We start from the raw sequence: 22,354 nt of genomic DNA on the forward strand, positions 1-22,354 counted from the left end.
TCTAATCTTATATCTTTTTGGGGTTAATTTTTCCTCTTCCAGGCAACACGGCAGCAGCGTAGCCCTTGTCTTTTTCCGTTGGCTACCTGATGTTGAATCTGAGTTGATAGCAAATGCAACAGGCGTTCTTTGTTGGTGACGGGTGAATCGAAAAACCATGACAACAAGTGTTTTTGAATTTATTCCACTGCGTCCAGGAAAACTTTTTGAGCGTTAATTGTTCGAGCAGTGAAATCAAGTATTTGCTGAACTCCTCTCGTGAAAAATGAGTAGGCGTTTTGGGGAGGTGTCTCTGTAATTTTTCAAAATTTGTTTGTTCGTTTGTTTGTTTAGAAGATTTTCAGTTATCATTGAGAAAGTTTTTCCCTTGAGTCAAGCGTTAAAATTTTTCAATTTTTTGCACGTTCCGCACGTTCCGCAATCGCAACGAATTTGCCATGTGCACATATTTTGATCTCAACAACATTCATTAAAAAGGTTTCACAATTTCTTTAACACACGTAATTTTCATCCCTTAATGTTGAGAAAGTCTATATTGTTGTTTTATCGATTAACTTCTTTGCATTTTCTTCAAAACGAATTGGCTTCTTGTTTTTTAAGTTCTGGTTTTTCCCAAAACAAGCAAGTGTTTTGCTTCTGAATAAAACAGTTTCTGAAGTAGGTCGGTTAAATTTTGCAAAGGTAGCTGCTAAAAAGGATTAATACAAAAGTACACAACCCAGGACTGATTCCGAACTTTTTTAAAAATGTTTAGAAAACGTTGGAGTGTGATTCACACAATGGACGGAACAGTGAGCCTCACTATAAAAAATTACGGCACCGTATGTGAATTTACCGCAAAAGTACATACTCATACCATGGTCAAACAGAAGCAAGGAGCTATAACTCATTGAGAGCTGCATTATATAAATTAATTTGTCATGAATATTGTTTCTCTTCCCAAACCATGGCACTGCAAAAGCTATCAGTGTCATTCAGCCGTTTAGAACTACGGCAGCCTCTGAGGCAAATGATGGCGGTGCGCAGAAGATTAAAATTTTTCTCGTGAGTATGAACAGTATTGCGTCCGAGTACGATTTGTTGTTTCTTTTCAGTAATTTTGCTGGCTAGTTGTTTTATTGTATGCGTGGCAGACGGTCCTCTGCCACCCATGCGAGACGACACAAGCGGATTGAAATAATTCTTTTCGACGCCAAGTATTGATTGTTCATACTTGAGGCGCTTCAACGATTCAAGATATTTGTACAATTCTACGGAGTTTTTCGGGCATAATTTGGCAAAAGGGTTAAAGATTTTTACGTCGAAGATGCAAAGGCTGATCTTGGACTCCCATAGGCTATTTTTTAATGTCTAGTCTTGCGTTTTAATCAGTGCTGTTAGTTTTGTGTTTAAAGGTTTCGCCTTGAAGCAACTGAAAAGTCGGCTCAAACTCAACATCATAGCATACGTCCTGCATTATCTTAGCAGGGTGTCTTGGTTTTTTTTGGGTCTCATGCGTGTTTACCCCCCTTTGCGCAGTGGAGAGCATGTGAAATTTTCACTACATGGACAATTGGGGCTTATTTTTGGCTTCAATGTTAAATCTAATGCAAAGCTCGTCTCTAAATTCAGACTCTGTTAGTGTGATGCCTTAACGTTTCAGCGGTAGAGCTAGGAGCTAGTTCGAGGCTTTTTTTTCTTCAGCCAACTCTATTATGTGGCGTTGCTTGAAAATCCTCCTTTCGCAAATTTTATTCAGGCGTGCGGTTCGTTGGTCGTGCGTTATGCGTTCTTGGGGAGAAGAGCATTTTTAGATCCTCATCTTCAAAAGGCATCCATGCAGTCAGCGAGGTTGTGAACTATTTTTCGTAATCTAATGGCTCTTTGATGTTAACTCCGCCCTCCCGGGTTGGTAGCAAATACCATTGTCGTGCATATTGATATATCGGACAGTCAAAGAACGACGGTAGGACGTCTGTTTTGATGTTGGTTTTCGCATCTGTGAAGATATTGCGTTAGTTTGGCATTGCCCTAGACAAGAAAGTTAATATTTGTTGCACGCCTTCTGTTGGGCATGCGTAAGTGTTTTGAGGGGATGTTTTCGCTAAATGTCCAATTTTTTTTTAACAAATTGGAATATTTTTAGCTGTGGATAAATTAGTGTTCTCATATGTTTCCTTACTGCCTATTACAGATCCTATAACGCGGCAGCCGTCAACAATTGCAACTGCCGTTCCCTCAAACAACCTGAGAGCTTTGATCTTTGATGCTTCTTTTACTATTAATTGACTTTTCAGGGAGTTAACGGTGTAGCCGAAATAGCTACCAACCATGTTGAGTGAGTTGTTTGAAGAACAAGAGTAAGTCCTCCAATTGTCCTACTGCGCTGCCGTTGTCTGCCTAATATTGTTAAGTCACGTGCATATTCTGGAGAAGCTTGAGCGAGGGAAGGATGGCTACTCCATACATAGCCATAGCAATGGGTTGCCCTTGAGTTTTGCCCTCTATGGACTGCAATGTTTCACCTGCGACTTATCAATGGGACGATCTGAGTATGAGTCTTAAACAAAAAACTCAAAGTGGGTCGAACTCTCTTGATATTTTCAAATACTAAATTAGGGTTGAGGCCGTTCAAGTCATTTTTTGCGTCTATGAGGAGAACAGCTTCGTTTTCAGGTTTTTCATATTGTGATCGCAGAGAGTGAATTGCGTGTTCAATACCGCACTTTTGGCCAGGGCGAAGTTGTGAGTTGCCGCCCAAGAAGCGTAGGTTAATTTCTATACGCTTGATGATTTATTTGCCTATGATGAGACGGAGAACTTCTCCTACGCCAATAGGGGCTTTTGTCTAAGGGGATTTGTCTGCATGCGTTGTACGCTTCAAGAAATTTTTCAGACACTTTTTCACTTCCCAGACGAATAGCAAATGTTTTCGCTGTATTTGCTGAATCTTCTTTGAAACAACTGAAAATTCGCCTTCACTCTGTAATATCCGTGCACTGTCTACGGTTACGGTTTGGGTTGGATGGTATTTTTAAGCACTTTAAACTTAGGAGTTACTGAGGAAAATTTTCCAAGTTTCAGACTTGAATTTAATTGAGCAGATGTAAATGTACAATCAGTTTAATACAAAGTTATATCTATTGCTTGCAAATATTAGAAGTCTTGTGAAGATGAGAGATGTAAAGCAATTAAAGAGAGGCAGTTCGATTGTGTAAGGTTTACTTTTGAATATGTTCTTTGGTTTCAGTCCTATCAATGGTTAATTAATCTTAGGTTATTTTTGCCCATTTTTGTTAATCTTCTTGGGATTTTCTCATACTTATTTTCTACCGCACGGGTCCCTGTTAGTTAAACTAACAGATAACAGGTTTACCTGCTTGACGAATCCCGTCATGAGCAAACATTCCTTGACGTGTCCCGTCAAGATGAAATTCCATGATGATTCCCATCATTATTTATGATTCTTTCTCTATATTGTTAAAATCCGGTTTACTATTAGTAACCATCTCTTTTTGTTCTCCTATTTTAGTGAAAATTTCGAATTATGCGTTTAATATGTAATTTATGAGCATGTCATACATTATGGTTCACTATACTGCCTCCCTCCTAGAAAATTTGAGTGTTCCACTCAATCACACAGCAAGAGTTTCAAATGTCCATTTTCAAGTTCATATATTCTTGTGCTTTTTCAATCCCGTACTTGTCATAAATATTACGGGCCTCCTCGTCTTCGTAAATTTTTTTGCTTGAAGAATGATTTTGAACATGTCCTCACGACCTCCCTTGTCCGGATGACAGAGCATTGCCAACGTTTTGTAATGTTTCTGGATAGTACTGGTTGTGGCCCCCTGTGGCAGGAATAGAAGTTCATAAAAGTTTGGAGCTCGACTGAACGGGCTCTGCGCGTTGATCGCCTCCAGCCTCCTCTGTATGACCTTCTTTGAGGTTTGCTCCGTTTTTACTCTACCCCTTAGCTTTCCATTGTCTATCTCGGCATTCTCCAACTCCCGAGCTAAGCATTCCTGCTCGTCCGCCAGAGCGATACATTCCCTTGTTTTTGTTTCAGTTACATTTGTTACCTCCTCCAACTCTTTCTTCAATGTTTCCACCTGCCTCCTGCAGGACTCCCGCTGATTCCCAGCGTATTCAAGTTGCCGTTTGGTCTCCAGCAGTTGATCACTTAATCTTTGACTTCCAAGTTTTAACTGCCGGAGCTCCTCTTCGAGCCGAGCCCCGGCTGTTCCCAGCATTCCGCTGTTGTCAATCTTCTTTTGTTGTTCCTCGATTCTGTGTTGCATCTCACTTAACTCCCCTACGCTAATTGCGGCTCTATCTACTATATTGGGTGGTTGCAGCTGCGTCAGTGGCACCACGTACTTTTTGTTTGAGGTTACTTCAACAATCCGATACACTTGGTGCCTGACTCGACCTGACCTCGAACAACTCGGGTAGATAGTAGCAATAATCACCGACTTTTGGTTCTGCCATTCCTACATATCATACACGTAAATTAGTCTAATGTATCAATCTCAATTTCTTCTATATCTGGTACAGATTTTGCCTTTTTGCTTTTATAACTACGATGTTTGTTTCACCATCACACCGTTCAACTGTCCTTTTTCGTGTCAATTTTTGTTCCTTTGTACGTTGTTTTAGATGATGAAAATAACCTAGTTCCCCCATTGGGCCCTTTTGCTGAATTCCAGGTCCTTGTCATTGAAAAACCCTTCCATTGGAGCCGAAGTTGACCAATTGACGTTAACTCTATAATTAGGCATATCATTGGGTTTTTCAATTAATTGTATCCTTCGACCATATGTTATCCATGACCCATTCTGCAGTTCAAGAGCATTCGGGTACATGGGGTTGCAATTAATCAGTGTGAAATTTCTATATAATACTCTAGAAATGGGGTCCATGTATCTAATTACTTCTGAGGTATTGTCAGAAAACACCCTAACTGGTACTTCCTCCGTACAAAACTGATTTTCGACAACACGTACGATTACTTTAGCGCACCTATGGACATAAAGTATTCCTCCCGCTCTTTCTGCGTGTGTACCCAGAGCGTTTTTTTGACATAAGAAAATTTGGTGTGAATTTCCGTTAATTGATGTCGTTAGAATCATAGCTCTGTGCAGTTTTTCTATGTGAAAATTTAATAACTCTATTTGTTTCAGGTTTTCAAACATGCCTCGAAAAACCCACACAAAAAGTTGGTCGAGTTTTATGTCCCTGAGAAATGTCTCAGATATATCTGTTGTTGAAAAATTTTGTTCCGTGGCCGTCAAATTTTCCGTTGTGTATAACAAATTTCAGTGGTTTGTTTCAAAAAGCAGAAAATTGTCTATAAGTTTTGTCTTGTTTTTCAATTGGACAACTAAATTTCTTTTTCTGTCTAATTTGTTCGTCAAGTACTTTTTGTTTCCAGCACGGACTATTTTTGCTCTTATCGAGTCTGAAAACTTAACGATCGTTAAGATGTTTGGTTTTTTGTCTTGGTCGAACAGACATTGTACTGAATCTATTTCAAATGTGTCTCCTTGATATAACAAGGTCTGCTCCTGTTTCAAAGGGTCTTTGAAATATAACCATGTTCCTTCATTTGCTTCCCTAGTTTCAATGAACAAAGTCCCCCATGAAAATTTCAGCATTTATCATGATGTTACCTTTCAGTGTTCCACCTTTTGGATTGATCCAGTCCACGGGGTAGACATAATTCATTCTTTTCTCATCTCCGCCTTTCATGAAAGTTTTTGCTATCATCTGAACAAATTCAGCATCGGTTCGGTCAACATTCATCTCGTTGAGGACTTCTTTGGGAGCATTGAATTCAAAATCACCAAGACCCGGTAACCGCGCTTTGTGTCCCTGCCATAGATTTTGACAGACTGACTCTTTTATTGGGTAAAACGTTGGAATTATGTGTGATTTTTCGTTTAAATAAATTGCGTCGTCATACCAACTACTTTTTTTCAGCACTGTTACCGTATATGTAGCCCTGCACATGCAGTATTTCATTTTACTCATGCTGCTTTTGGCGTAGATCAGTCCTCTTTTGTTTACCTGCTCCTCATTTATTTGTGACGTTTCACATTTTGTTTGTTCCGTCATTGCAAATTTCTGCGTCTGTAGAATGTTCTCAAAATCATACCCCACAATCTCCAAGGATTGTGAAAAACCTAATATGCTAACCAACTGAAGAAGTTTCCAGTTCAGCTGCACGATCTAATGTGGGTTCCACGCCCTCTGCATTTTGTCGTATCACCTTTTAAAAAAATATATCATTTTCAAATTTTTCATCTGCATCGTTATCCTTGAATAAAAAATAGTCTTTCAGTTTCCGTGGTCTTGTTATTCCCGACGCACTTCTTGTCTGATATCGTCGTTCGGCGACATTTTGCAAAGTAGAAGCCGTGCTCCTATTTAGAAATTTTTCGCCTTCACTTCTTTCGGAAGTTGACACCAGACTATCGCGCTTCTGCTTTGTGGCTACTATGGGCGCAGGTATCTTTGTGCTTCTGCTCTTATTGTTGGTGTTAGTATTTATTGATTCTCTTGTGCTCCCACCCATAGGTGTTTAAAACGATTCGTCTTTGACTGTCTCATTGTGAGTTTCAGTATTAGGACTAATTTGACTAATATTCGCTTCAGGTTGAACTTCTCTTCTTTCAGTGTCATTCAATTTTGGGGTCACCACTTCAATTTCCACAAAATCATTGTACTCCGTAAGGTCGTTTTGTGTTGTTCTCGGTTCAATCTTTCCCTTCTTAAGTTCTTTTTTATCAGTGGTAGCACTTCTACTGTTAAAACGTTTGAGTCAATCGTAGTGGACCTTTTGTTGTTTTTTTGTTTTCACATCCTCAATAACAAAGTTCAGATCGTTTATTATTTCACGTATTACCTGCGGTCCGCTGTAAAAGGATTTAAATTTTTTTGTCTGGCCAGTTTTCATTGTGGGGTTGAACACCATTACTAAATCACCTACTTCAAATTGTGGTCCAAACGTGCTACGGTCATAGTAGGTTTTTTGTCTTTCTTGCTCCAAATCCATGCTTTCCCGTACCAGCTCATGGCACGTTTGTAGTTCGTCTTTCAAGCAACCAACGTAATCACTCAAATCACGTAATCACACTTGGTTAGATTTTGGTTTGTATTGTTTGATACATGCAATCAATCGGCAGCGCGCATGATTGTCCAATAAGGAGGTAAAAGGGGCTGTACTTCATAAGAGAGTGATTTGATGATCTGTACGCCATCATTACTAGCGGAAGGTAGTCGCTCCAGGTGTTGTGATGTTAACCCACATATTTTGCAAGACTCTCTTTGATTGTGCGATTGGTGCGCTCTATCATTGCGTTTCCTTGAGGTGATCAGCTGTTGTTGAAGTCCTGTTAATTCCCAGCTCTTTACACAAGTTCTTGAAAAGAGTCGACATAAAATTACTGCCCTTGTCGCTATGAAGGGTTGCCGGACAGTCGAACCTTGAAACCCATACGTTTACAAAGGCCTTAGCTACCGTTGAAGCTTCTTGGTTGCTCATGGGAATAGCTTCATACCATTTTGTAAACTGATCTCCAATTAACAGAATGTATTCGTTTCCGCTGGACTCAGGTAAACGTCCCATAAAGTCTAATGCAACTTGCCAGAACGGATGACTTGGTTTCCACGTTGTCAGATTGTGTATGTGTTTCTGGTGTGGAGATGACTTCTTTTGACAGCATTCTTCGCAAGAACTTACTCACTTGTGGACATCTTTTTTCATCCCGGGCCAGTAGAATCGTTCTCGAACCCGATCAAATGTCTTGGCCATACCAAATTGTACGCAATAATCATGAAAGAAAAGGTAGAATTTCTTTTAAAAGTGATCTCTGAATGACTATTTGTGTTAAGTTATTAAATTCGTCAATACGTTTCTGTCTCTTGATTAGATTATTTTCAATCCGTAAGGTTCTGAAATCTGTCCAAAGTTTCCACAGTGCCCTAGAGGCTCCTGCCATGTGTTTTCTTTGAGGGCGTTTCACGTTCTCAATCCAGTTTCTCAGTATTATGAGGTCGGCTGCATTTTTCTGATGTTCAACTAGTTGTTCAACAGATTTCCCTAGTCCAATGGACCAGATATTTTTTTCTTCCGTATTTATTTGGTTCACTTGATCGCAGTCTTTGAATTGGTCTTCAGTCTGTGGAACTCTCGACAGACAGTCCGCGTGACGGATCTTTTTTTCCGCTTCGTGTTTGATTTCAAAGTCAAACTGTTCGAGCTTTTCTATCCATCTGGCCAATAATCCGTCTGGTTCCTAAAACTATATAATCACGTGAGGGCCCAATGGTCGGTAACAATTTAAAGTTTTTGTCCCAGAAGATAATTTTTGAAATGTTGAGTAAAATAAACTATTGCAAAAAGTTCTCGTTTTGTCGCAGAATAGTTTCGTTGACTTTTGCTGAGCGTTTTGTTTGCGTAAGCAATAACTCTTTCTCCCCATTGTTGTCTTTGGGAAATAATTGCGCCAATGACAAACACAGAGGCGTCAGTGGTTAACGTATAGGGATCCGTGTCATTCGGATAACCCAAAATTGGTGCTTTCTGTAAAGCTTGTTTTAGTTGTTCAACTGCTGATTCACATTCCTTGCTCCAAGTAAATCGTTCCTTTTTGTTTAATAGCTTATAAAGCGGCTCTGCCATTTTTCCAAAATCTTGTATTAATCTTCTGTAAAAGCCTACTAGTCCTAATATAGCACTAATATCCTAATACTATATCCTAATATAGTATTAGGATTAATTTGTCTACTATTTCTTTCAGGTTGAACTTCTCTTCTTTCGGTGTCATTCAATTTTGGGGTCACCACTTCAATTTCCACAAAGTCATTGTCCTCCGTAAGGTCGTTTTGTGTTATTCTCGGTTCAATCTTTTCCTTCTTAGGTTCTTTTTTATCAGTGGTAGCACTTCTACTGTTAAAACGTTGAGTCCATCGTAGTGGACCTTTTGTTGTTTTTTTTGTTTTCACATCCTCAATAACAAAGTTCAGATAGTTTATTATTTCACGTATTACCTGCGGTCCGCTGTAAAAGGATTTAAATTTTTTTGTCTGGCCAGTTTTCATTGTGGGGTTGAACACAATTACTAAATCACCTACTTCATATTGTGGTCCAAATGTGCTACGATCATAGTAGGTTTTTTGTCTTTCTTGCTCCACATCCATGCTTTCCCGTACCAGCTCATGCCACGTTTGTTGTTCGTCTTTCAAGCAACCAACGTAATCACTCAAATCACGTAATCACACTTGGGTAGATTTTGGTTTGTATTGTTTGATACATGCAACCAATCGGCAGCGCGCATGATCGTCCAAAAAGGAGGTAAAAGGGTCTGTACTTCGTAACAGAGTGAATTGATGATCTGTACGCCATCATTACTAGCGGAAGGTAGTCGCTCCAGGTGTTGTGATGTTCACCCACATATTTTGCAAGACTCTCTTTGATTGTGCGATTGGTGCGCTCTATCATTGCGTTTCCTTGAGGTGATCAGCTGTTGTTGAAGTCCTGTTAATTCCCAGCTCTTTACACAAGTTCTTGAAAAGAGTCGACATAAAATTACTGCCCTTGTCGCTATGAAGGGTTGCCGGACAGTCGAACCTTGAAACCCATACGTGTACAAAGGCCTTAGCTACCGTTGAAGCTTCTTGGTTGCTCATGGGAATAGCTTCATACCATTTTGTAAACTGATCTCCAGTTTCTCAGTATTATGAGGTCGGCTGCATTTTTCTGATGTTCAACTAGTTGTTCAACAGATTTCCCTAGTCCAATAGACCAGATATTTTTTTCTTCCGTATTTACTTGGTTCACTTGATTGCAGTGTTTGACTTGGCCTTCAGTCTGTGGAACTCTCGACAGACAATCCGCGCGAGGGATCTTTTTTCCCGCTTCGTGTTTGATTTCAAAGTCAAACTGTTCGAGCTTTTCTATCCATCTGGCCAATAATCCGTCTGGTTCCTAAAACTATATAATCACGTGAGGGCCCAATGGTTGGTAACAATTTAAAGTTTTTGTCCCAGAAGATAATTTTTGAAGTGTTGAGTAAAATAAACTATTGCAAAAAGTTCTCGTTTTGTCGCAGAATAGTTTCGTTGACTTTTGCTGAGCGTTTTGCTTGCGTAAGCAATAACTCTTTCTCCCCATTGTTGTCTTTGGGAAATAATTGCGCCAATGACAAACACAGAGGCGTCAGTAGTTAACGTATAGGGATCCGTGTCATTCGGATAAACCAAATTTGGTGCTTTCTTTAAAGCTTGTTTTAGTTGTTCAACTGTTGATTCACATTCCTTGCTCCAGGTAAAACGTTCTTTTTCGTTTAATAGCTTATAAAGCGGCTCTGCTATTTTTCGGAAATCTTGTATGAATCTTCTGTAAAAGCCTACTAGTCCTAATATAGCTCTAAATTCTTTTATTGTTCGTGGGCTTTTCATTTTACTGATTGCCGCTATTTTCTCCGGATCCACTTCTACGCCTTTATTTGATACAATGTGTCCCAGGAAATGAATTTTTTCATGAAAAAACCTGCATTTTGAGCCTTTTATTTACAATCCAGCGTCTTTAAGTTGCCCAAGTACGAGATCTAGGCGGTTGAGATGCTCCTCAAAGGATCTACCGAAGATGATTATGTCATTCAGGTATACTGAAGCCACTTCATAGGTGAGTGCCGACATGATCAATTCCATTAAGTTTTGGAAAGCTCCTGGCGCTGACGCTAAACCCATCGGTAGTCTCTTCCATTTGTAGAGTCCCATTGGAGTTACAAAAGCTGTCACGTTCTGTGACTCTTCATCAAATGCCATTTGAAAATATCCCGATGTCAAGTCGATATTGGAAATGTAACAATTTCCGTCTATAGAATCAATAACGTCATTTATTCTTGGTAGCGGCCAACTGGTTTTCTCGATTTGTTTATTCAAACCTCTGTAATCTACAACTAGTCTGTAGCTGCCATCTTTCTTCTTCACCAATATTGATGGTGCTGCCCAATACGAATGGGTTGGTTCAATTAATTTTGCATCCTCTAGATCTTTGACAGTTTTTTTCTTTGCTTTTTTTTTATCAAAGCTCATACTGCAATAACTTCTTCTGAACGGCTGGGCATCTTTGTTGAGTTTAATCTGGTGTTTAATTTTATCACAATATCCTAAGTCATTTGAGTTTCGTGAGAAGACTGGTTGATGTCTCGTGAACAATTCCTGTACTTTCTCTTTCTGCTGGTTATTTAGTTTAGAACCTTCCAAGTTTGCGTGTTTTCTCATTTGAAAAGTTCAATGTTTTTGGCTTATTTTAATTTGTGAAAATTCCATTCACAACTAAGTTCTGTTTGTTTTCAATGTAAGTTCCCACTTTAGTGCTTTTATACACGGTTACTGGAGCGCCCGTTAGATTTAACACTTTTGTCAAACTCCAACCACGTTCCATTGATATCATACAGGCGGCTCAAAGCAAACCAGTCTTCAATTCAAAATCTTCAATTGCTTCCACTAATCCTTCCACTCCCGGAATTTCTTCTCCATTTTCATCAGCTAACCTAATTTTAATTAGACTTTCGTTTTTATTCTGTATATAAGTGTTTTGTCCCGCAATTGCAAAAACTTGAACACCTTGCGTCTTCTCTGTGGTGAGCGGTATTGAAATGTTAAAGTGACTGCTATATAGTTTCTCTTCGTGTAAGTTCAATACACATTTATTGGTTATCAGGAAATCAATTCCCAGCAGACATTCTATACCTTCTTTTGTCGTTATCACAAACTCTTGTTCAACCTCCGCTAGTCTTGGTTGCAACTGTACCAAAAACGTTACTCTGCCTATTATTTTGACAGCTGAGTTATCGACTGTTAACACTCGTTTTGTGTATGTTTGTATATATCCCGGTTTCCCAGTTTTTCGTATGTGGACCAGCTCAAAAGCGATATACTACTCCCACTGTCTATTAATCCAACTCATCTGTTCCCATGAAGTATGATTTCTGCGTTTAGACATTTAATTGTGTTTGTCGAACAAACTCTAATGACATTGCAGTTCTCGGTGGTTTTCTTTTTAAAAGGGTAGTTTCCTTTCAGGTGTTGAGAACTTCCACATAGGAAACAATTTCGACATTTCCTTGAAAGGTGTCCTTCTTGTCCACAGGCTCTGCACTTGAAACCCTGCCTGTCTTTCCTCCTAGACGGTTCCTCTCTTCCAAAAGATCTGTCTCGGTGACTAGGTCCTGGCGTTGGAAATCGCCACCGATCGTTAAACCCACGATCTTGTTGCTGTCCTCTGTCACGACTGTCGTCACCCCACCGTCCCCGGGAACCGCTTCGCTCCCTAGATTGTTTTCGACGGTTTTTTCGCTTTTTGTCATCTACTGACAATTGGTTCACGAGCTTGGTGACCGCCTCCACTGAATCTTTTATTTCATCTCATATAATTACCGCAACTTTTGGTGTTTGCTCTTCCTCCTCTATTCTTGTTACAGTTTCCCGATGCAATGCTCTTTCCAAAATTGTTTCAATTTTCATATCTTTGTCACTGATTTGCTTTCTGAGATATAACCTCGCCTGACTATGGTTGATTCCTTCTAGAAATCCTCTCAGAACGAGATGGTCTCTAATGTCTTGCGACTCCGTTGGGTAAGGTTTCAAAGCCAACTGCTTTAAATCTCTCAGAAGATCTGTCGGTTTTTCTCCTGGTTGCTGTCCGCGGCGAGCTAGCCGTCCCCGGAAAACGACCGATTTTTTGATGTTGTGTTCTCGAAAAGCTTTAACGCATTCATCATAATTTTCTCGTGTAGCTTGCGATAGAGTGCGATAGAACTCTATGGCAGATTTTTGTAGCCTAAGTGCAAAGTAATGCGGCCGTTCATCAACTTCGCGAGCCGGATTTCCTTCAGTTCTTCTCAACTTTTGTAGTTCCGCTAATAGCTCAAAATGCGTCACGTAACTTTCCAAGTCGTTCGAACCGGTAAATGCTTCCGGTAATAGCGTTCTAGAGGTTGAGCCCGTTGCCATTTTATTGTTCCCCTACTTGTATCGTGCCATTTTAAAACTTTGTTAAGTTGTTGAAATTAATAGTTCTTATAAAATAATTATCAAGTAGATTGTCACTGGAAGGTGTTTTCTGTTTTTATCTTTGAATTTCTAAAGCACTCTTTATTTTAATGTTTAAAAAAACTTTTGTTGATAAAAATCTAACGCATGTTTCAATACGGTATTTCTTTTTTTAATTATTTTTTTTTCTTCAGTTTTAAGGAAGTTTTAATTTACTGTCTTATAGACGACTGTCCCACCTAATTTCTCTTTTTTATTTTAATTTGATTCTGTCTGAACTTCAATTTTCCTTGTTTTATTGATGTTTTTAATATAATATCTTTTCTATTTGCGGCAAGGATGATATTAGGTGCTTTAGTTTTCTTTTACTTTCCCCTGCCTATTGTTACCTGATCAACTTTTTTCGCTTTATATTCTCTTTTTTCTAATGGTAGTCAGTTATATAAAAGAAAAAGTCAATATATGACTTTCAGCAACTGTTTCAATTGATTTAACAACGCCACTATCCCGCACTGTTTTTTCCGATGGTTATGCCGCTCGTTTTCTAAAAGTCAATTTAGTAACTAAGATCAGAAGAAAAAAATATTTCCTAGACTAATAAGCATTACGCAGTGGCGATCAGTTTCAATTACGAACGACAAAAACAAATAAGAACTCTTTATTTCTACTCACTTGGTATGATGCGGTCTTTCCTTACAGGGAAGTTTCTGTCTCCACCAACGAGTACAAGATAGCACCACGCGAGTAATTTCTCACTTGCTTTCCTTCGACTAATGTCCTGTGACTGATGTCCTCCGCTGTGGCTTCTGCAATTGATTCCCACAAAAATTGGTGGAAATTGGTGGTAATTGAAGATTTGTTATCACGAATCTTTGTGTTTGTTTCAAGAATAATTCGATTCTAGGAGTTTTTGGAAGAATAATTCGATTCTAGTAAGTGCTTTTTATTTGCGTCTCCCTACCGACAAATTTGTTAAGGATTTTAAAATGTTAACTTTCCTTTAAATCTCTGTCGCCAGTGTAATATCCGTGCACTTTCTACGGTTACGGTTTGGGTTGGACGTTATTCTTAAGCACTTTAAACCTCGGAGTTACTGAAGAAAATTTTCCAAATTTCAGACTTGAACTTAATTGAGCAGATGTGAATGTACAATCAGTTTAATACAAAGTTAGATCTATTGCTTGTAAATTTTAGAAGTTTTGTGAAGATGAGAGATGTAAAATAATTAATGAGAGGAAGCTCGATTGTGTAAGGTTTAGTTTTGAATATGTTCTGTGGTTTCAGTCCTATCAATGGTTAATTAATCTTATGTTATTTTTACCCATTTTTGTTAATCTCCTTGGGGTTTTCTCATAGTTATTTTCTACTGCACGGGTCCCTGTTAGTAAAACTAACAGATAACAGGTTTACCTGCTTGACGAATCCCGTCATGAACAAACATTCCTTGACGTGTCCCGTCAAGATGAAATTCCATGATGATTCCCATCATTATTTATGATGCTTTCTCTATGTTGTCAAAATCCGGTTTACTATTAGTAACCATCTCTTTTTGTTCTCCTATTTGTTTGTGAAAATTTCGAATTATGCGTTTAATATGTAATTTATGAGCATGTCATACATTATGGTTCACTATATCTCGTTTGCGTCAAACCGGACAGTCAGTGGCCGCGTTTTCAAGGCTGCCTTTTTAACTGCCGATGAGCCTATGTTTTCGGAGCTTGCCGGGTGGTGCGGGATTGACTCAAACGTGTTTTCGTCAACTAGATAATTGAGGGGGCGGGAACTCATGGGGGGGGAGAACTCACGCGGGAATATAGAGGGGGGGAACTCACTCTAAAATATAAGTTCAAAAAATAACTTTGACTAGATAAGGATACATAGGGCTAAAAACATTTTGTGTATGACAAAACGAAATTTGCAAAACCTCCACGAGAGGGATACTTATGGTTAGGGCAAATTCGGAATACCCCTAAAAATACACAAACATAACCAAAATAGAAAATATAGGGACGAATATAGGGGGAAAATATAGCGACGAATATAGGGGGAGGGAACTCACGCTAAAATATTAGTTCAAATCATAATTTTGACTAAATGAGAATGCATAGGGCAACACCAACGTTCCAGTTGGAGAGGCTATAGAAATTGCTCTAAGAGATCTCTATTCAAGCAACCTAGCTCCAGATATCCCAAGGTCCGCCATGAAAAGTTTGCTAAAGCTTGCGGTGACGAATGTTCATTTCAAATGTAATGGGATCTGGTATGTACAATCAGAGGGACTGGCTATGGGTGCATCACTGGCTGTAATACTAGCAAATGTGTGGATGAAATCGTTTGAGGCATCACTTCAAAAACCAGAGCTCAGTAAAAACTTTTCCAGATGCGACCAAAACGGGAATTGCAAAGACTGTAACCGGAGAGTGACCTACCGAGGAAAAGGAGTGGAATGTGAGTCATGCAAAAACTGGTTTCATGCAAGATGCCAAAAAATATCGAATGAGGAATACGCCAACATGCAGGATGTGGTTTGGATTTGTACTTATTGCAGCAACCAACAGACAGTGGGACACGATAAGGAGATGAAATTGTTTAAAAGGTATGTGGATGATATTATCTGCACGGTTCGTGGTGACCCGGATGAGTATTTAAAATTTGCAAATTCATTACACAACAACCTGCAATTTACCTTAGAAAAAGTGAACATGGATGGGGGTTTGGCTTTTCTTGACATTAACGTAAATGTGAGCAGCAAAAATAAATTGGTATCAAAAACCAACTGACACTGGAATAATACTGAATTTTCGCAGCTGTGCACCGCTTCAACATAAGAAAAATGTGATTCAAGGGACGGTTCACAGGGTTTTTAATGCAACCTCTAATTGGTTGGCCTTCGATCAGGCTCTTGAAAAGAACAAATCTTGCTGGACCAAAAATCAATATCCAGAGGAATGGTCTTCAAAAATTGTGAATCAGACTCTAGAAAAAATAATAAGTGGCGGTAAAGACCAATTAAGAACAACACCAAAAGAGCATCAAAAAAGCAAGACTAAATCTAATGATAAGCCAACTATTTTTCTACAATACAGAGGCAACCTCACTCAAAACTTCGCAAGCAAATTGAAGAAACTATGCGAATTGCAAGTAGTTTTTACAACGCGAAAATTAAGATCGTGCCTCCCCACCCTGAAATCATCCTTTGATAGAGATCTGAAATCCCACGTGGTATATGAAATTAAATGTAATGGATGCGGATCCATCTATGTTGGGCAAACAAGCCGGCATGTTACCACAAGGATAACAGAACATCAAAAGAAGGATTCACAGGTGGGTCAACATCTAGTTGAATGTCGTGGCGCCACGAATGACATTGAATGGAGAATTCTGGACGCCTGTCGGTCAGTAGAAAAACTAATGATCATCGAAGCTATATATATCAGCAAGCTGAAGCCGGCACTAAACACACGCGACGAATATAGGGGGAGGGAACTCACGCTAAAATATTAGTTCAAATCATAATTTTGACTAAATGAGAATGCATAGGGCAAAAAACATTTTGTGCATGACAAAACGAAATTTGCAAAACCTCCACAAGAGGGATACTTATGGTTAGGGCAAATTCGGAATAACCCTAAAAATACAAGAACATGGACAAAATCGAAAAATCCGGAATAGGAATGTTTTTAAGTAAATTGATAACAGATGTAAATATGTGTTGTAAATAGGCTAAATATTGTATATAAGGAAAAATTTTCGATTGAATTTTTTAGAATGTTTCCTAGAATTGTTTTAATTGTCATCTCAGACAAATGTAAATACATATTCATTTTATCTTTTAACAATTTGTAAAACAGTTTTAACCTGACGATGAACGTAAAGTTCGAAAACGTTTGTTTTAAGTATTGGAAGTAATTTTAATTTGACAAATTGGTTTCTTTTACAAAATCGAAAAATCTGCAATAGGAATGTTTTTAAAGAAATTGATAACATATGTGAATATGAGTTGTAAATAGGCTAAATATTGTGTATACGAAAAAAAAATTGTGTATACGAAAAAAAAGATATTTAAAACAAACATAAAAAACGTTTGTTTTAAATATCGGAAGTAATTTTAATTTGACAAATTGGTTTCATTTGCATTATGTAATTGAGGTTTACTTGAGAAGGAGCTGGGTGTTTCTCTTTGAGCAACTCATATACAGTCTTTCCGTTAATTGTATCCTTTAGTGATAATATCCTGGACGATAGTTCAACTGTGAGACACTTGATGGCGTTTTTCCGGTTTCCATGAAGTTTTTGAACTGTTTCACTTCATCAGTTTTGCCATTTTTAGGCTTTTTACGGACTGATCCATTTACCCGTCTACATTATCAATATCAATTCATCCGAAAATTTCATGAGCTCTGGATTTCGCGGGCTCCTTTAGAATCAATTGATCTTTTGGAGCATTCATTTTAATAATGATTGGCAAAATCGTTATTTTTGAAATCAAAAAAGGTTGATTTTAGCGTGAGTGCATGTATTTGTTTGTTTATTTTGATGAGAAGAGGTGTAAATTCTATTTGTTTAATTTGGTACCCTTTTCCCATTCCTGGACATGTAACTTGTCCGATGTAGGAATTCTTTATAGGTCTTGATGTTCGGTTGGAAAAATGGTATCTGAAGGTGAGGTGGAGAAAGATGTCGAGGAAGGTGAAATTGAAACTGATTCAGATACTGAACTTGGCGATGTAAAGAATTCACAGCAGCAGAAGAATGCAAAACAGCTTCTTTCTAATCAGGAGCGCATCGACAGGCTTTATAGCTCAATACTTAATGATAACGATGAAGGTTAGTCATCCTGAGGTTCTTCGGGCACTTCAATTATATCTTTATTTATAGACTCCTTTTGTCTCTTTAAGTGGTCCTGCTGATAGTGGTTTAAATGTTTAAAGCTTGCTAATTGGAGTTCAAAGTCTGTGAGAAATTGTTTATTTTGGATCTATTCTGCCCGCCCAAGTTTAATGGGCATAGAACTTATAAGACCCCCAGAGTGCTAATTTTTACGTAGTAAAATGCTATTTAAGAACACATAATTTGCTAGTGGGGGAACGAAAAGACGGGGGACCGAAACACGCTTATTTTGTTCTTTAATGGTGTTCTTACTGCTTTGTTTAGTTAGTCAATCATGGTCTACAGAAACAAGTCCTAAGAAACTGGAAAAGAATAACCGCACCTTTCAGAAGGCGATCAGTGGAGTGCTCAGCCCGAGTCATCATACTAAAAAACTCAAGCTCGTCATTCATCAGGCAAGTCAAAATCCTGTCAAAGGGCCTGTAGTGGTGAAAACACCCATTCTTAGCCCCCCCCCCCCAGTTTTTTTTGTAATGGGAAAATTAGAGTCCTAAGGCTAATTTCTACCTGTCAAAAATTTAAGAGAAAAATTTAGATTCGGTGAGGTATCTATCCTTGGTAAAAATAAATTTAAGCCTCCAAAAATTCTTACCAGTGGAATACGTTCAAGTTGTTGATAGATGCTGTCTTGACATTTGTTGAAATATTTGTTTGAGTTGTTGAAGTTTCCAACATGCGTATCAAAAAACCGACTGGCAGAAAATGAACACTTACATTGTTGAACATCCATTCACGCCAAACTGTTAAGCAACATTGATGAACTAGTGACGCAATGGTACAATTGGCTCCAAGAGATCATCGACACCCACATCTCCCGTGTTACCTATCACCGAGCCCAACTTCCACCCTGGGTAACCTCTCCCACCTCCCATCAAATCAAAACGTTGAACACCGTGAAAAGGAAATATGAACGAAAACCGAAACTGTCTCTCCTCTTGAAAATGAAAAGGAAAGAAAAAGACTTCAAAGACCGGATGTTAAGTGACCAAACTGAATACGAAGAAAAACTGTTCAAAGAAAAACGTATGTCCGACTTGCAAAAATACCTCAAATCTCTCCACAAGACAAAACATTTCCCTGATGAAATGTACTACACCATCACTGCAAACGGACAATCCCAGAAGACAATAGCACATACCGACACCGCGAAATGCAATTTTTTCAACAACTTCTCCAACCTTCCCAAGAAACCCTATGTGGCCTCGATAAACAAAGCATGTGGACCAGATGACATTGGTAACATCATTTAAAAGAACACACCAGCGTTAGCGAAATCCCTTAAACTAGTCTTCCAGACCAGCTTAAAAAAGGAAAATTTCCACTAGTTGGAAGACCATCGAGATCACACCAATATACAAAGAAAATGACCGCGCTGACATATTACAATACCGTCCAATCAGCTTAGTCAAATACGTGTCCAAGGTCTTTGAGAAGATTCTCTTCGCCAGGATGTATCCCCTGATCGAACACCAAGTCAGAGACGAACAATACGGCTTTCGACAGGCACGACCAGTAGTCCTGCAACTAGTAGTCTTTCTAGATGAGATTTTCAACCGCATGGACAACAAAGAATGCGAAGATATCCTCGCCCTATATATCGAATTCCGCATAGCTTTCGTTAAGGTTACCCATCAAAAACTCATATCCAAGCTGGGAGACATGGGAATTTGTGGGAAATTGCTAAAACTGCTCACAAGCTACCTGCCAGACCGACAACAAAGGGTTAAAATTGGACAACAGAAGTCTGAAACGTCCAAGGTCACCAGTGGAGTACCACAAGGCTCAATCCTGGGGCCTTTAATGTTCATCGTGTACATCAACACCTTACCCGACTGCGTACAAAGAACACCGGCATTTGGATACGCTAATGACTTAAGTTATAACAACAATTCTCCAAGAAGCTGACCAAGCAACCAAATCCATTCAACAATGGAGCAACGAAAACGATATGGTCCATAACCTGAACAAGAGCAAAATCCTGTCAATCAGTGGTGAAACACCAACCACTGAAGAAGATCAAAGTCTCGAAATCGTGAAAAATCAAAAAGACCTTGGGGTAATAATGTCTTCAATTTTATCCTGGGCTGAAAACTGCCGAAAACGAGTTAGCAAGGCTGGAGATCCTTCTATACTCTAAAGACAAACATTTCACCCTTCACAAACCTGCCAATCAAGCTATGTGCTTTTATTGGTTATGTTGTACCAGTACTCACGTATGCATCTCAGGTGTTGTACGCCTCCAAACTTGAGTCCAAGGCACTCGAGAGAGTACAAAAACAGCCACTAAGTGGATATGCAGTTCAAGGGACGACTACACAACACGACTGACCCGACTCAATATACTCCCCATCTCCATGTACATGAACTACATGATCTCCTGTTTCTTCTATCTGTCATAAATTGAAACTACAACATCAATAGTGCGACGATACCCAACTTTAGATCAACGGAAACGAGACAAAGCAAAGAATTCGAAGTTCCGAAACACAGACTAAGAAGATGCGGCAAAAGTTTTTGGACCCGAACAACGAGACTTTACAACATAGTGAGAAAAACGACTGACAAACCACTGAGCAAGAAGCTTCTGACGCAAATGAACATGACCTTTTTCACAGTCGCTACAATGAACTTGACAGCTGCAGCTGGAGAGTCTTGTGCAACTGTGGAATCTGTAACCCCCTTAAAAAACTTGCGCTAGATAATAAATGAAAGGGTTAAACATCCAAGGGCGAGACCCTAAGGCCTCCTACTACGACTACTAAGACTTTATCTTCTTTCAATTGGAAATTTATTCCACTTTTGCATGTTTTTTTTTCTGCAATAAATATTTCGCTGTATTAACTTTGAAGTTAGATAGGTTTTAATTGCTCTCGAACGAAGTTGGAAGCAATTATTGTAATTTTTTTGGTATTCTATAGTTTTTTTTAGCTGAAGTAAGTTTGTTCATGACCTGAATTTTTGACTTTTGTTTTCGAACATTGGACTTTAACAGTAGTTTAGCTTGTAATGTATAGTAACTAGGAACTGATGGAAATATTAAAGTTCAAAAGCTAATTTTGAGAATTTTTGAACCCAAATAAGTTCCTCTTACTTATCTATACTTCGGAACAACTACCTACCTATCAACCACCCTGGCTATGTACCCCCCCCCCCCCACAGATGCCCCCTGCGCATGCCTAACCCCTCCCCACAACTACCCCCTGGACACCTCTATACCTCCTATCTACTCCCCCCTCCCATCTACCTTACCCTAACCACAACCTTCCAATCAATTGGTGAAAATTTACTACTAAAAGTCAAGTCAAAAGTGCGCGGAAGTTGTCATTTTTTACTTTAAGTATTATTACGTAACCATTACAATTATTACGATTACTAAATAACTTACGTTGAGAGCTGTAAGTTTCCAGAGGGCCTCATTTCGATTTGCTTGTCTGTAAGTTTTACTGAACGGCTGGACAAAACTGCTGAAATGAATGCATATTTTCATGGGGTGAAGATTTAAATGTTCTGGTCTTTTGCACCTTTAGTTGTACATGCACCGTACACGAGTTCGCATAAATTTTGCAACTTTCATGTACTCATGTACTACTTTGAAGTTTAAATGAATGCGAGAGCACTTAGGCTACTATGCATAGATAGGTTTTCATTTTTCATTATAGGAGCAAAAATGTTTTAAGAAAATATTTCTGGTCATGAAAATTTATGTTCTTTTGAGTTGTACATTGACAGTGACATAGTGAACAGCACAGCGGTATAGTTGAAGAGCTGAAATAGGTCTTTCCCATGGGCAGTTATTGTATGATGGCAAGCATATATTTTGCTGACCGTACAAATTTAATAATATTTGTCTCTATAAATGATGAGATTTCTGTCTTTTCGTATGAGATCGAGATTTCCGTCTTAAGTTATCTCTAAGCTCTATTTTCATTTTTTAATTGAAAGGGTTCAGATAATGGAAAAAACATAGGTTCTGCTTAAAGCTGATCACTTGCGCAGATGCTGCTGAAAGGGCACTGCCTTTAGCCAACCGATAAGGGCATGCATTTAGTTGTAATATTGCTAAAGAATTAACATACCAAAGTTAACTGTATAAAGTTATTAGTTAAATGGGATCAGCTGTCAGATCCTTATACTTGTTTCGTCATCAAATACCTCTAAAACAAGGAATTTCTAAATAATTTCTGATCTCAATTGGTCTTTATTGCCAGTTTCCAAAATGTACCCTCTTAATCTTGATAGAATTTAGATAGATATATTGAAGCATAAAAGTTTGTTTTCCAAAAATTAAATACGATACTGCCAGGAATCTTTGTATTGAAACAAAAAGTCTTCAGGCAGAACTCAAAAGAAACGAAGTAGTATTATTAGACAGGTTTTTCAATATTATACAGACAAAAGACGGCTCTAGTAAACGCTTCAA

General features: G+C 38.6%; 1 protein-coding gene across 1 annotated transcript in view; it reads left to right on the top strand.

Annotated features, from left to right (window-relative positions):
- Positions 1 to 22,354, top strand: part of LOC142345946 (uncharacterized) — a 280,658-nt gene that overhangs the window by 182,600 nt on the left and 75,704 nt on the right. Inside the window, exons 2-3 of the mRNA XM_075398413.1 lie at positions 17,668 to 17,871; positions 18,199 to 18,329. Of these exons, the coding sequence (XP_075254528.1) occupies positions 17,694 to 17,871; positions 18,199 to 18,329 (309 nt within the window). The 5' untranslated portion in view covers positions 17,668 to 17,693. The remainder of the gene's footprint in view (positions 1 to 17,667; positions 17,872 to 18,198; positions 18,330 to 22,354) is intronic.

The sequence above is a fragment of the Convolutriloba macropyga genome, chromosome 9 (assembly GCF_964194025.1).
Source record: "Convolutriloba macropyga chromosome 9, txConMacr16.3, whole genome shotgun sequence".
NCBI lineage: Eukaryota > Metazoa > Xenacoelomorpha > Acoela > Convolutidae > Convolutriloba > Convolutriloba macropyga.